The sequence below is a fragment of the Rattus rattus genome, chromosome 7, assembly GCF_011064425.1.
Source record: "Rattus rattus isolate New Zealand chromosome 7, Rrattus_CSIRO_v1, whole genome shotgun sequence".
Classification (NCBI taxonomy): Eukaryota; Metazoa; Chordata; class Mammalia; order Rodentia; family Muridae; genus Rattus; species Rattus rattus.
The window spans coordinates 97247713-97262976 of NC_046160.1; the positions used below are offsets into that span (position 1 = coordinate 97247713).

Genomic DNA, 15264 nt, shown 5'->3' on the forward strand with positions numbered 1-15264 from the left:
CGCAGAAGCGCTGTTATCTCAGAGAATCTCTAAGGTCTGTTAACACAAGGAGAATAGGAAAGCACCTGCCCCTCCCTACCTCTGCCATGCCACGTAGCTTCACAGAGAGGCTGCTGGGAAGCAGAGAAACAGCCCAAGCTCCCGAGACTTGGGCAGTTATGGACCAAAGGCTCAAAGTCTTAAAAACAATTCTCTGAGTTTCTTTCGTGAAGGGAAGGCTCTACTACATGGTGATTCAGACTTCCTGGTTCCATGATGGCCAAGGGTTGCCACTGACCCTTCCATGCTTCTTGTGTGCCATAGGAACACCCTGAGCCCACAGATAGAGCTAAGTCTGGGAACATGACTATGGCTGTAGAGATATCATCTGTCTCACAATGCTACTTGAACTCAAGAGCCCAAGAATTTGGTCTCGACATCCCAGTATTTTAATCAAACATAAGCATCCAACCAATATGCCCTGCAGTTTGGTATCTGTTTTCTGAATATGATTGACAGACAGGAAGGTTCAACTTCTCCAAAAGAAGATTTACTCATGTTTGCTGTGCTATGCACTTGTCACTAACAAAGTGAAGGGCTGGTTCAGTATCATTCCCATGTCAGTCACTGAGATCAATGAACAGGCTATCCGTATTCACTACTGATGGAGAATTGGTAGGGGAAAGCGAGGCACTTCACTAATAAGGGCATGGGATTGACTGACATTTAGAATCAATCAATGGGAAGTGGGTTTTATTCAAGCAGCTGGGTAGCCTAGTCAGATGGCATCTCATCAGGACTGGAACTCTCCCTGGAGCATGGCAACCTTTCTTTGTTCCTTGATGAAGGGGTGACATCCTCAGAGAGACGTTGTCCATCCTCTCCAAGTCTAAGGGCATGCCATGACATGGAGGGGCTACCTGTCGAAAGCCAGAGACATCACTTCCTCATGAGTGGTTGAGCATTTCATAGCGGTGGATAAGACTGTGCTTTTAGAGAGCAGAGGGCCTGGCCATCTGTAGGAGCAGTGCTGGGAGTGCTTCACTCCCTTTAGTGGTGATTTCATTTTAAGTCACCTGAGACTTTGAGGTATCAAAAAAACATGGAGGGTGTTATGCCAAACGCCATGTCATCTGGCAGACTGGAACCGGAGAGCTTACCTAAAACCCTGCTTATCTGCTGGCAAAGGCCCAGAATTGATTGTGAATGAAAGTCTTCAGTGGGTTGCAGCTAACTCATATATACTTTAACCCATATAACTAACCCATATAACAGCTAGCCCATATAACTTGGGGGTGGGGGGGTGCAAGACTCCCTCTGGTGGGCCAGCCTTGGGTGCACCCCTCCGGCCATTCAAATCACAGGCTTTGTTCTTCTTGGCCACCACTTGACTCTCAGATATCCATGTATCGTCAGTTACCCACTCCAGTAAGCAGTAGCCCTTGTTCAAAGAGCCCTAGCTTCAGAGAGGACTATAATAGACAACTTTTCAAGGCTTTTCAAACATGGGCTTAGGCCAAAGAGAAAGTCTAGAATCCAAGAGTTAGCCATGGTGGAAGGTGCTGAGAGACCAAAGAAAAGCAGACAAACCCAGGATTGCCCAGAGCACAGTATATTAGGGACTTAGTGTCAGAAACATGATCAGAGGATGAGATGAGAGAGTCCACACTCCAAGGTAGGGGTAAAGGGTGTATATGCCAAGCCAGACAGAAATGGGCCTTGGCTAGGTAGATGTTCCTGGATTTTCCCAAACATTTTTAATGTATCATATATCAATTGAGAATCAGTCTGTCTTGCAGTGGACAGCAGGAATGCTTTGTCTTAAAGTTTTTATTTTACTTTATTATTTTATTAATGGCGGTATTTGAGTATAGGTGTCCATGCAGTCCAACAAGAGGGTCAGAACCCTTGGCCTCAGAGTCACAGATGGTTGTGAGTCCTCAGTCCTGGGTACTGGTTATTCAAGTCCTCTGTAAGAATGGTACACAGTCTTAAGTCCCTTTCTGAACTCAACCTAGCGTTCCCTTGTCTTTCTCTCTAAGCTCCTTCCTTTCCTCAGTGGCTACAACGTTTGAAATCCACATAAGGAAACCCAGTGATCCTTGTGGGCTGCCTCTTTTGTGTCACCTTCTACAGGGTCCTCTGGTGGGAAGCCACAGAGGAGAAGGCTGTCTCCAAAGAGGAACTCCACTGCTTAGTGCCTGCCAGCCTGCCGGTCTCTGCTGTCTTCCTGGTCTTGTGGTTGAGAGATGGCAGGGAGGAGGAATGGGTGACCAGGACTGAAAGTTTCTTGTCACTTCTGCTCTCTCTTTCTGTCTCTCTGTCTCTCTCTCTCTGTCTCTCTGCCTCTTTCTGTGTCTTGCTGTCTGTCTGTCTTTCTGTCTCTGTCTCTGTCTGTCTCTCTGTCTCTCTGTGTGTCTGTCTCTCTGTCTCTTTCTCTGTCTCTCTGTCTCTGTCTGTCTCTCACTCTGTGTCTCTGTCTCTCTCTGTGTCTCTGTCTCTCTGTCTGTCTCTCTCTGTGTCTCTGTCTCTCTCTGTGTCTCTGTCTCTCTCTCTGTCTCTCTCTCTCTCTCATGCTTGTCTGCTTAGTGCTTAGCATTGAGAGCTGACAGCAGGCTGGGGCCTGCTCTGGGCATGACTCTGGCAGAGGATCAGGGGCTTCTGGGGAGGCAGGGCCAGTGAGAGAAAACAAAGAGGCCCTCGCCAAGGAGCAGCAGCAATGTCATAGTCTCTTTTGGATGGCAGCTGAAGCCATCTGGTGTGAACTCTGAGCTGCGGAGGAGAAAGTCCCTTGTCCCTTGTACACAGTAGCAGGAAAGACACCCCAAAGCATGATGGCATTTAAATGAAGAGAAAAGGTAGCCCCAGTGTGGCTGTAAGCCACTCCTCTTTACCTTCCCCCATTAAAGCTCCTGCAAACCCATGAGAGTTTTATCAGCTCTACTTCCGGACTGCAAAGACAGAAAACAGGTACCTGAATGGGAACCACAGAGGAGAGAGGTGAGGAGCGGGTTTCCACGCACCCCTAGTAGATTGGGGGTTGGGGGAGACTTTGCTGTGGTATTCGGTAAACTCCAGCAGGAAGGGCTGGAGGCAGAGGGCTCCCTTGGCACATGGCCAATGGCATCTCGGCTTTGGGCATTCCATCCTTTGTGTGCTGCCTGCCAAGATATGCAGGGTGGTGTGGAGGAAGTCAGATGGAGGTGAAGCCCAGGGAGCTAGCTGTCACTCCTCAGTCCCCTCCCTCAACAGAAATCCAGAGAGAACCTGCTGGAAGCAGGACTCAGCCCCTCACTGGGCTCTGCTTGACGTGACTACAGTTCCAGGCCGGAATTAGAAGACTGGGGCTTTCCGGAAGGTTTGGAGAAATAGAGTAGCTGACCCAGTGGCAACGCCTCCTTCGCCCAGGTTTGTTTCCTAATCCCTCCGCCTCAGCATTTCCTGAGCAACAGCCTGGTAGGATGAGTCTTCAAACATTTAGACTCTGCAGAGCCCCAGAAGGCCTGAACCGTAGTCAGAAAACCCTTTTCAGGTCTCCAGCTAGAGACAGTTGGCTGCAACATCTTACACGGGATTGGCTTTGATGGCCAACAGTCCTCAGGTCCTTTTGAAACCCCTGTGTTTCAGATGTTAGAGCCAGCCTCTCCCATCTGTCTCACCATAGGGATGCCCTGGCCAGAGACTCGTGTCATAATATGTAGGTAGGGAAGCGTTCAGGCCTGCTACCCCAGAGTAGCCTCAATGTCACCTAGGATTCCCCAAGGCAGATTAGCTACTGCTAGTTGTATGATCCCCAGCAAATAACTGCCCTCTCCGAGACCAATTTCCTGTGTACTAGTTTGGACTGGTTAATCTCTTGCACTCCTGTCTGGCTGGGAATGCTCTGTAGGCGTGTGCTTCTCTCCACACTGGGACTTCTGAGCTGTATGAATCATTCCTGAGAAAGAGCAGCTGCCATTTTGCCCCAGTAGCTACCTGATTCAGACATATCTGCCAGCCTTGGAGGCTGGGGGATAAATGATACGTATAAAGGAGTCAGAGTATTTGCAAGCCCCAGGCAGACACAATTGGCAGGGCTGAAGCCATGGGCTCCCCGACGACTTATAGGACAGGCCCTTTCACAACCCAGGGCTCACTCCTGCATTGAGTACCTGGAGGGCAAGGGGAGGTCACAGAGAACAAAGAATGAGGCCATCTTGCCTTGCTAGCTCAGCAGTCCTACCCTTCTGGTAGGGAGGACCAGTGGTTAGTATCAGGGACAGTTTGTCCAGGTCAGCTGTGCTGCTGCTGAATGGGGGTAGCGTGTGCTACAGGACAAAGAATGACCATCTTGGAATCATCAATGACGCCCAGAGCTACTCTTTCTGCTTCACTTGGGGACGCTGGACACTTTTAGAGATGAGTCAGAGGGCCTGGGAGACAACGATGTTGCAGTTACAGTCAGTACCAGGCAGCACCTGTTCTAGTCTCCGTCCTCTTTCTAGATTCTGGCCCATGGGGAGTGTGATTAAGCATACAGTCTGTAGCTATAAAAATGAGAATGTAGAAGTCTGATTTCTATAAACTATAAACCGTGAAGCTAGTGAACCTGCCCAGCCGTTCGAAGGCAGGGAAGACACTCCCGTGAACCAATCTCCACACCAGGGTCTGGGGACAGGGAGGGGTTTATTTTGTTTTGCTCTGTTCTGTTTTGTCTTTATATCGAGTTTCGTTGTCATTTGGGGGCGATTAATCATCCCTAGACCCGGCTACCAGAACCCTGGTTGTTACAACTGATGATTCGATCTGACAGCTGAAATCACCCAAAAAATGCCCAGTGCCCATTCAGAGAAGAATCCTGTAGGTGGTTCAGCCTCAGGACACTGGACTGAGCAAGTCTCTGGGCTGGCTACTCCCTGCCTCCCCTCGACCCTTACACCACTGATGCTTCCTTTCCCAGACCCCAGAGTGCCACGCAGTCAACTGAAAATCCAAGTCCTCTGAGGCAGAAGGGCTCAGCTGTGTGTTTACAGCAGCTGATTCCCTTCCAGATCTCACCCTTGCCAGTCTCCTGGTGAGGCAGGCTGGGGGCAGACTGTGTGTCTGTGCCAGGCAGGGATCTATTTTGGGAGGTGACCTGAGCCCTCTGCCATCCTGTTGCCTCCTGGCCACCCCCATCCTTCCAGAAGGAGATCTCACTTTAGCAGCGAATGGTGGGGTCGTGCAATTTCAATCTGTTTCTTGTTGCTGCGTGGCCCACTCTGGCACATGTCCCCAGGCAGTCACAGGGGAACTTCGTGGGCTCTCGTCAGTCCAGTGAGCAGGCAAAGGGTGAAGGTGAGCCAGGACCCTGCACAGCAGGAGAGATGGCCACTCACAAGATTGCACATGTCTCTTTAGGGAACAATGCTGCCAGCAGGCCCAAGTAGAGAGCCACTTCCTGGCATTACCAGGCTTAGGTCCTGGAAAGAGGACAAGGCTTCCTAGGTCAAGGTCTAGGAGACTCAATTCTATCTGTTACCAAAACCGAACCGTTGAAAGAAAAGTAGGGAGCTTTAGATCAGAGAACTGCCAGTAAGACCCTCGGTCTTCTCGCCCAACCCCACCCCACCTCAAAATTAGCCACTGTGAAAACAAGGTGGTAGGTACTTCCCTTCATTGAAGCAGCAAGTGAGTTTCCCAGGTTGCAATGGAGTTAAGAAAGCACAGTATCCTAGAAAGTAAGTACACCTGTGATGTATGCATTGTGGGAACAGACTATAGGACGCTGCTTAGAAGCAAATGGCTGCCTGAGATGCTGAAGGAGAGGGGAGAAAGCTCAACACAGAGGGACTTCCAGTGCCGAGGTGTTCTTCATAAAGCTAAGGAGAGAAGGGTGTTTGAGGGGTTTCAAGGCAGCTGTCTATTGGGTAGAAAAATAAGACAGGGCTCAAATAGCAGTGGGTCTTCCACATCCCTTCATCACGGCCAAGTCCTTGTGGCCTTAGCAACAATAGCACAGTCCCAAACAGGAACAGGCTTCACTGGCTTAACATTTGGCAGAAACACCCCGTTCTTCTTTTCCTGGGTGACCCTAATAATGACAACCCTACTATGGGAAAACAAAATTTTAAGAGAGAGAGAGAGAGAGAGAGAGAGAGAGAGAGAGAGAGAGAGAGAGAGAGAGAGAGAGAGAAACATTGTTAGTGAGAGATTGAAAATAATGTCTACTCCTGCCCACCTCTCCCACCCTCTGATTGTTATTTCTAACTTGAGGTTGTCAGAACAGAAATGGAAAAGGTCAAAAGGCCAGAGAAATGTTCCCTGCCTTGAGGAGTGCTCCCTGCCTTGAGGAGTGCTCCCTGCCTGGTGCTGTTCTGAGCACCTTCATGCTAACCCTCTGTATCTTATCCAGAGTTTTGATAAGCCAGAAGAAATTCAGGAGAGAAAGGGTCTGTGAAGGTCATGTCAAAGGAGACAAGAGTAGATAAAGATGTTTGGCCTCAGGCAAACCTGATGTTCATCTTCGTTTCCCAGAATAAATGAACCCATCTTGATGTTCCCAAAGGGTAAAGCAGAACAGGGAATAGAAGACATAGGGAGGGCCACTCTACTGGAGAATATTCTGACAGCAGCAACTTCTCAGCCATGGTGTAAGCCTCACTGAGAGTGTTTAGAAACGCCATGGCCAGGAACATTGCAGAGGCACTTTCTGCGCTGAATTCCAAAATGTCTTCCAACTGAGATTCTGGACCACACTAAATACTTCTTGAGAGATCTTGCTGAGTTTAATTCAGTGGTCTACAGGTTATGGGGGATGTGAGTGGGATATAAGGAGGAAGTTTGCTGAGACTGCAGAAGAGGGATCCAGGAATCTACCTTGGGAAAATAATAAGGAAACAGTGACACAGAGAAAGCAAGAGAAACTCAAGAGACAGAATCTCTGCCCTGCACACATCAACTGTGCCTGTCCTCTTCTCTGACCTTGACTAATTACGCTGCTGCTGCTGCTGCTGCTGCTGCTGCTGCTGCTGCTGCTGCTGCTGCTGCTGCTGCTGCAGCTGAGCCTTGGGCAACAGGGCACTTTTCCCTGAATGCCTAAAGGAGGTCAACCAGAAAAGGACCCAGGCACGCGTTGGCACAGGGGGCTGGGCACAGTGTAGAGCATACAGCATCCTGGCCTGGGTTGGAAAAAGCATGTCTTGCCACAGTTCCCACCAGGATGGGTATTTTGTTGAAAGCAGAAAAGACATTTGTCCTTTACCCAATGCTGCTGCATCCAGGTGATGAAGCTAATGCCTAATGCCCCCAAGTGCTTCTGACCAGAAAAGGGGTGTCCTCCCTGTACACTCCTCCTCCTGGGTCCTGCCAAGGGGACTGTCTTAGACTGGGCTCTGAGGAAGGAAGGAAGGGCTTTCGTGTCACATTCTTTTCAGCTGTCCTAAGAGTCACCGTATTGCAGATGACACTCCCTCCTCTCTGGGGCTTCACCGGAGGCTGCTTTCAACTCATCGTGGGATTGTGTAATTATGGTGATTACAGCTCATGGCTTTTTCCCTCTCTTCATCTTTGCTTTCAAATTTATCGAGGCCTCTCATTAAACATGGCGATCCTGCAAAGTTTTAACAAGATTTTTTTTTCCTTAACATGGAAGAAAGTTCAGAGTTGGTGGTTGGTGGTCTGGATTTATCCATATGCCTCCGGCCTTCATCTCTTCCACAAAGAGTAGGCTCTAATGGAACCTCCATGTCTTGTGGGACACACAGGCTGTCCAACAAGAAGCAAAAACACAACCCTGCCATCTACAGTAAAAGTAGCAGGCAGAATTTGCCCTGGATGATTCTATAAGGTACCAGAGCATCCATAAAGGAGGCAACCGTTATCCTATGTGGGTGATCATGACCAGAAGACATATACTCCATGGAGGTTTTCCTGATAATGATACAGAGCTTCAGGCCCCATCATTTGCTTGTCCTCAATCATAGCTCTCTTGCCTAATTCCTAGGTCCATAGGACATCATGAGAAAGACCACCAAGGAGTATGAGTTGGGTGGTAACCACCAGAGTAGCCCTGCCCTGCCCTTCAGTAGCTTCCTCTAGGTTTAGTGTCAGGTTTTCTTCATGGCCATGCCCTCCAGAGACAACAAGGACTGCTTGGTGTGGTGTATCTTGCCAGCAGGGGTGTATCTTTGGGTGGCCACTGACTGGCCCCTCTCACCTGGCTTCTCTGAACCTTCTAGCCTGCTCTTGCTCCTAGTCAATTAACCCCGGCATGTGTCCCTAACTAGACAGTGGAGCTGCATTGTGCCTAAGCTGTACCAACTACCTAGAGTTGAATGTCAAAAGCTTGGCCGCAACATGTCCATACTTGCATTGTCACCCCTACCACAAATGGCCTGCTTGTTTCTCCTCCCGGTGAGCCCTGCCCTTTTACAGCTCACTGGAATTCAGAGGAGGAAGTAAATCTGAAGCAGGCAGCCAAAATGGAATCCCCACTCATCCTGATATTGATGTAAGACCCTGTGAAAGTCACTCGTGGACTTGAGGGGTAAAACAAATCCTGCCTCACAGAGCTTAGGTCAACGTTGCATGAGAATAGGATTAGTGACAGCTGCTGTTTCCTGAGAACTCATGGTGTCAACCATGTGATGATGGGCATAGCTTGGCATGGATGTTGGTTCTCCAACTCTACCCGTTGGATGACCATGAGAAGATCCTCTGGGCCTCAGTTTACCCCCCCATAAAGGAGAGAGAACAGTAAATGGTGAGGCGTGAAATTTACACAGAGCACACTGTTGGCAGAGTACATGCTTGACGACCATTTGGTATATTTTTCATGAAGCACAGCCATCCTTAGTTCTCCATTTATCACTTTATGTCATGCACAACAGAGTTCTGTGAGGTAGGTATCGCTGTATTGACTTTAGAGTCCAGGGGGTGAAAGCGATGCTATGTCCAAAGTACATTTACCACAATAATGGGAAGGATAACTCCTCGGTGTATGGGAGCCATTATTCCTGGCCTCCTCTAAACTTAACTCAGCTCCTCTGCTTTACTGGGGAATGGAGAGGGACTACAGAGCCCGAGAGGCCAGCCTCTGGCACATGACCTACTTCCTAGCTCTTAAGGACTTCCCATGAAGCCTTGGGGCTGTGAGTCTCCTCAACACAAGAGCAAGAGGTGGGACGGGCCACAGGTAAAATGCTGTCTGTGTTGTTAAGACTCGGCCTCTGGGCTTCCATAGAGACCCAGGACGTTAAGATCAGGACTGGCTTTGTCCCCGAGCAGCATGGAAAGCCCCGGCCTCCTAGCATAGCCCTCATACCATGCAGCCACATTTCTAGAGCAACTCACCTCTCAGCTGTTGGCCTCCTGGAGCCACCCAGAGCAACGCAACCTCACCAAGGCCAGTTGCTCCATCTGCCAGATAAACAGAGGTTTCTATTTTTTAAGCACTTATTACACAGCAAGGCTCTTGAAAGACTCAGAGGCAAGTGGCAGGGAAACGCTCTAAAACATCTCCATAAACCAGGGCCCTGGGGTGTGGGCTCCTACTGCTTATGGCATTGGAAGAAACAGGGGTGACACAAATGGAGTTTCCTGAGGAGAATTTGGGGTGTGTGTGTGTGTGTGTGTGTGTGTGTGTGTGTGTGTATGAAGACAAACACTTCAGGTTTGCACTGTTGTCAAAGGTTGGCACGGCTGGGAGCTGATGTAAAAATCTCCACCATTAGCCTCATAGCTGCTTCTGTAGCTTGCATGAGATGCTTACGTGAATGTCTGCTCTGTGAACATGCACATATGCATACACATGTGTATGCACAGGTGTGTGTGCCCAGGTGCATGTGTCTCCTTTTTGACGCACACTGCAGTGTTTAGTATACGGCTCACGTGCCACCATATGCTGCAGGCCTGCATGCGCCCGTGCATGGACTGCATGCCTGTCATGGCTGTATCTGTATCTGGGCAGGGGCGCCTCTAAAGCCACAGGTCTTCACGGTTTCAGCTGGATAAGTTATTCTTCACTTCCCTTCCCCCAAACACAATTGCCTAGTGCTGCTGGCGCAGAGTCAGAATGGCCGCCGCGTTTCACCCCCGAGGCGGCTTCCTTCCAGCAGTGGGTGAGTGATTCCAGTGACTGTACTCTCTCTAACCTTGGGGATTCTTCTGCATAGACAGTGTTCCCCAATCCAGAAGAAATGATCTATCTATCTGTCTATCTGTCTATCTGTCTGTCTGCTCACTGCTCCTATTCTCATGTCTTGGTCCTACAGACAGTCAGTGGCACACATTTCTTGGTATCCATGTTTTTTGGCATCTAGTTGGTTTTTCTTTTTTCTTTTTTTTCCTAAGAAATAAGGAGGTGAGCATCCCGGATTGTTGCCAACATGAATCCTTTGTCCTGGAGGCAATGCCTAATAAGTCCCATCCTAGGTGTGGAGCCTTATAGTTCATATCTCAGGGTACCCACTTCCTAACAGCTTTGTAGACATGTTCAAACCTGATCGCGGTATCTGTAGGTTCCCTCTCCTTGATAAAGCTTTCAGAACCTGTCCTTTTACAAGCCTGGGACTGAATCCTCAGCTAAGTCCAAACCCTCATATCCCCATATGAGAAACGAGTTGCAGGGAAAGACAAATAGGAAGGTTCTTTGAAGCTAATTTCAATGGCCGGAGGTCCTATCCAGGTGAGCCCTGACAATGCTGCTTAACATGTCCCTTTCCAGGGTTAGAACCCTAGCTCATGAAATGCCGAACTGCAGCCAAGGCGGTAGAGAGAAAGGAGAAATGAACCGCCTTCTCCTCACATGCCTCCAAGCACACATCGATGTCCATGAAGTCTTCTGCTTTGGGTGGGCAGAGGAGGGCAAGGGGCAAATCAGGAAGCTGACTTCCTGCCCGCTAGACTCTGACTTAGATATCGCAGTTAGGGATACCAGCCAATGTATGTGTGTTTGTAGGAGAAAAGTGCTTTTAAGTAGCTGGCATTGAAGTCTTCCCAGATTCCCTTGAGAATCTCACAGTGCCACGCAAGTGATTTCTGCTCTCTTGTCCATAATATCAAATTATTAAGCTTCCCTTGCACGTACCCTGGAGTTGTACTTGAACTTCCCTGTTGAAAAGGAGAAGCATCCAAGTTACCAATAGCAACATAGCCGCATCCCTGTTTTCTTGAGTCTTTGGCCTTTTCCTAATTTGGAGTAAACCAGAGCTTCGATCCCCATGTACGTTTAGGGAGGAGGAGAAGGAAAAAGCATGAGGCAGACACTGTGCAGGCCTCAGGCAGGTATGCTACTGCGAGGCTTTGCAAGCAAAATGCCCTCTCCTCTCCCAAGACCACCAAGAAGTTCTTGCAAGCCTAGAGTGGAAAGGGCAGGTTGCTCCACTGGAATGAGGAGAAGAAGAGACTAAAGGCCCTCCCTGAAGTCTGGCATGAGGGGAGCAATTTCCACTGCAGGGGAGGTGGAGCAGCAGGGAAGATGGAAACCCACAGCTTGGAAAAGGAGGCCTGGGAGTCCATGTCTGGGAGTTGTGCCCCCATGCCAGGGTTCAAATATCAAGCCCTCACCTTCCCTGGCTTCTTTGCCTGGTTCCAGATTAGACTCTGTGCAGCTGGAGGGATAGGGAGGAAGGTCTCCCGTAGCTCACTGACAGTCAACAGTTAGCTCTGCAAGTACAAAATCATCCTAGGGGATGATTTGGTGACAGGCAGGAACCAGAGTCCATGAACACCACTCAGGGAGAGTTCCAGAGTCTGTCAGGGGTATTCCAAATTGGGCAGTTGGTCTATGATGACATGAAATGGGGTCATTTCTAAAGGGAGCAAGTTCACTTTGCCTGACCCACCTCAGAGAACTCAGTACCACCTCAGCTTCTGTCCTTGAAGTCTCTACAGGATGCTCCCAAGGCACAGTCATGGTTTCACCTGGCACGTCCAGCCACACCTGCTGCAAATCCGTATGCACCAAGCCTTAAAGATATACCTTTGCGATATAGCCTTATAGGATACTAAATAGAAAGAATACTTTTAAACAAATTAAAATAATACCCTTCAGGCCCAGGGAGAGTTCAAAAAGCTCATCGAGAGCCTTGGAAGAGTCGGACCCCAGGATTGGGTCTTGCCATGGGGCTCCTACCTGCCGGACTCCCTGTGGCAGGGTGGAACAGTCCAGAAATGCCCTCTTCCTTCCGGTGCCACTCTGTCTGGCTCCACCGTGGATGCAGCCCCGGCTGTCCTTAGTGCATCCCATTGTTTGTGCCTTTCTATGTCTTCAGCCCCACTTTGCCTTTCAAAGTCAGAACAAGCTGAGAGAAGATGTGGAATTGCAGGTGCTCTGAGGTTATTCTAAGTACAGGCTCTTTTACCATCCCGTGCCACAGTTTCTCAGACACTTGAACCATCTCAAGAAGGAGTCCTCTCTCTCCCACGGCACTCTCAAATATCGTTGGAAAAGGAGACATCATGGAATTCCTCATATTCATCCTATCCAAATCGATCATTTTGCCTTACTCATGCAGCGACAGGGAGGGCACCAGGAATTCTGATGCCCAGAGAAAGAAAAGCCCGATGAAGTTAGACAGACCCTCTGCGTCTCCCTCTCTGTCAACCCCTCACTAGGACTTGTGCCTTTGCATCTGGCTGGGTGGATTTCTGACCTCTCTCCTTGGCTGCCCACCCCCGTCCCCTGAGCCTGTAAATCTACATGCTTCCATCTTGTAAACGTGAGCACCGTCAACTCATAGACGACCTTCACAGTCCTTGACAGGACAGCCCACCTCTGAGTTGGTGTGCCCAATCTGGCAGAACACTACTTTTCATTAGCAAGGATGAAAAATGCCTGTGTGTCACACCAAGGGGTTCAGCTGGGATCAATGGAAGCTAGAAATAGCGCCCCAAATTAGTCCTGCCCAGAGGAATCTGAGTTTCTCCCAGGTGGGAGGAGGGAGCAGTCAGTTTTTAGAAAGGCAAAGACGGCCCAGCAACTAACAAAGACTCAGGAGTGGAAACTCCCAGGCTGTGATGAGACAGCCGGATCGTCTTTTTTCCCCTCTCTAATCTTATTTCTTACAGTTTCTCCCTGGAATTGTGATTGCGTATGATAAAATGCACGGATCTGAAATACAGGGTTCCATGAATTTGACAAATGCATACTCCCATGTAACCTACAGCCCATCACCTTATGAAGTCTCTCATGCTCCCCCACCCCAGTGCCACTCCCCTCTCCCAGGGGCAGGCAAACCCTACTTACAGCCTAGATTTCGATTTGGTATATTCTGCAGATTTCTAACTTCAGTTAGAGCGACTGAGAAAATCAACCAGGGAATTCTATCAGCTAAAGCGTCCATATTCTCTTATATAAAAAGGGTTTCCCCTACCCTAAGACCCTAGGTATTTGCCCTGCTATAAGTATGCCCTCTGACCCCCAGGGATTCCCATGAGCCATAGCTCTCCACTCAACCAATGAGGTTCTTAGCCCCAGTCTCCCAGGTAAGTAAATGGCAAAAGCTCTTGGTCACGGGGTCATGCATGCTTCATTGGTTACTATGTAGAGGTGCGATGCCCAGAGCCTCGGCATGTCCAGCAGCATGTTGTCCTCCAGCTCTGCACAAAATGGAGCTAGCTATGCCTTTTGTGCACTTTCTTTCAGAAACAAAGGATCCCCTAACACCTTCTACCAGGTTTCTAGCCATCTTCAAGGCCACAGAGCTGAAATCATCCACTGGGGATGGGGGGCTGAATGTGTGGGTGTTGGAGTCCTTGGTCCAGGAAATTTAAGCATCCCAAGTTCTCCTGCGTTACATTTTTGCCAAGTGTGTGAAAGGTGAAAGGTGCTTTGTCTGTGTGCAAAGCTTTGGTGTCTCTGGAAGGTACCTTCCACAGTTCAGTTCTTAATCACTGTACATTTTTCTCATTTGGACAAAGGCTGCCTGCTAATAGCATTTTCAAACAGTCTCTGCTGCTTCGCTCAGCTACGCCAAGGCCTCAGGCTGAGCAGGCGGCTGCTCTCTGGCACCACAATCCGAACCCTACTGACCGGAACTGAGGAACATTACACATTCACACCCCGAAACACTGCTGCCTCTGTAACTCTACAAGTGCCAGGCATGGGCAAACTTACCACTCCCCTTCCTTCAGGATCATCCCTGCTGGAGTCAGGGATGGGGAACAAAGTAGAGGGAGGAGAGACCCCTAGAGGGTTCAGGAGGGGGCTCTCTGGGTAGAGCAAGTGCCTGAAGCAGCCTGCAACCCCACTGGGCATAGCCTCTGGGGCAGCTCACCTCAGAACAGATAGCTTCGCCTCTAGGATTTCACTTTGATCCCTGAACACCACAGGAGTCTCTGCTCTTCAGAAGGCCGGCTGCTGCTGAGCCAGGGGGTAGCTCATGATTTCTTCCCCCAAAGCTCCTGGCCAGGCATCCAGCCCTGACTGCTTCCTGTGTGATTAATTTCCTTGCAGCCAGTAGCCCAGCCTCGCTCACTCAGGTGATGGTGAGGTGGGTGGATTGCAGCTATACCCTCTCAGCTGAGCGGAGTCTTTTCCAAGCCATCCCAAACCCTCCTGACCCCGTCTTTAGCATCAAAACTGGCATTTAGTAAATGTGTGAGCTCAGCAGTAAGAGAGGGACCAAAAGGCCACACACCACCACCTGGATGTTGAAAGGCAGGTACTGATCCCAGGAGCAGCTCCTGGGCTAGTTAGCTACCTGCCTCATCCCGGAAGTTCCCAGAGATGAAGAGATGGGGGAAGAAGGGGAGGGGCCGCCATTTGCACTCTGGCCACAGGTCCTTGGAGTTAGAACGATGAGGCTGAGTTCTGGCAGGGAGAGATTAATTATCGCCTCCAAATCCAGTCAGGATTTCTTTAGAGCTTGGAAAGGTGAAGGGTGGGGGTGCCTCAGGGTTGAAATTACTCAGAACAATCCTCCAGGAAAAAGAGCTCTAGTCTGCCTCCCCACAGCACCTCTGTAGCCAAAATGACCTCACCAATGAAGATGGAACTATAACGAGGGTTCAGACAACTGGTAAACCTTACCTTCCTTGAGTTCTTAACACGCATTTTTATTCAGATTTAGTTTTTTTCACCTGTGCAACTCAGGCATAGGTATCTGAGTTTACAATGTTTAATTTGTGGCCCTGATAGAGGAAAGGCGGAAGGGGATGAGAAGCCAGATTAAATGTGTGGTCACTGCAGCAATAGTCTGTACCTTCCATGTGACCAGAGGCAAACAAAGGTGACAGGAAGTGATATTGTCAACCCCAAGGGCCCTTAGACTCATGTTTTTCCAGAAAAGGAATCTAAACTCACCCTATGGCTCTTGCCTTTGT

At 49.4% G+C, this 15264-nt stretch overlaps 1 protein-coding gene across 10 annotated transcripts in view; it reads left to right on the forward strand.

The window, feature by feature from the left end:
• Rgs6 (regulator of G protein signaling 6) overlaps positions 1–15264 on the forward strand; it is a 509526-nt gene that overhangs the window by 491126 nt on the left and 3136 nt on the right. For 6 of the 10 annotated variants that reach the window (XM_032908075.1, XM_032908079.1, XM_032908076.1 and 3 more), the window contains one exon: positions 9992–10058. The exons of 3 other annotated variants lie outside the window; for them this stretch is intronic. In XM_032908075.1, coding sequence (XP_032763966.1) covers positions 9992–10058 — 67 coding nt within the window. Of the gene's footprint in view, positions 1–9991; positions 10059–15264 lie in introns of those variants that run through there. One more of the 10 variants, XM_032908084.1, reaches the window with a different exon arrangement.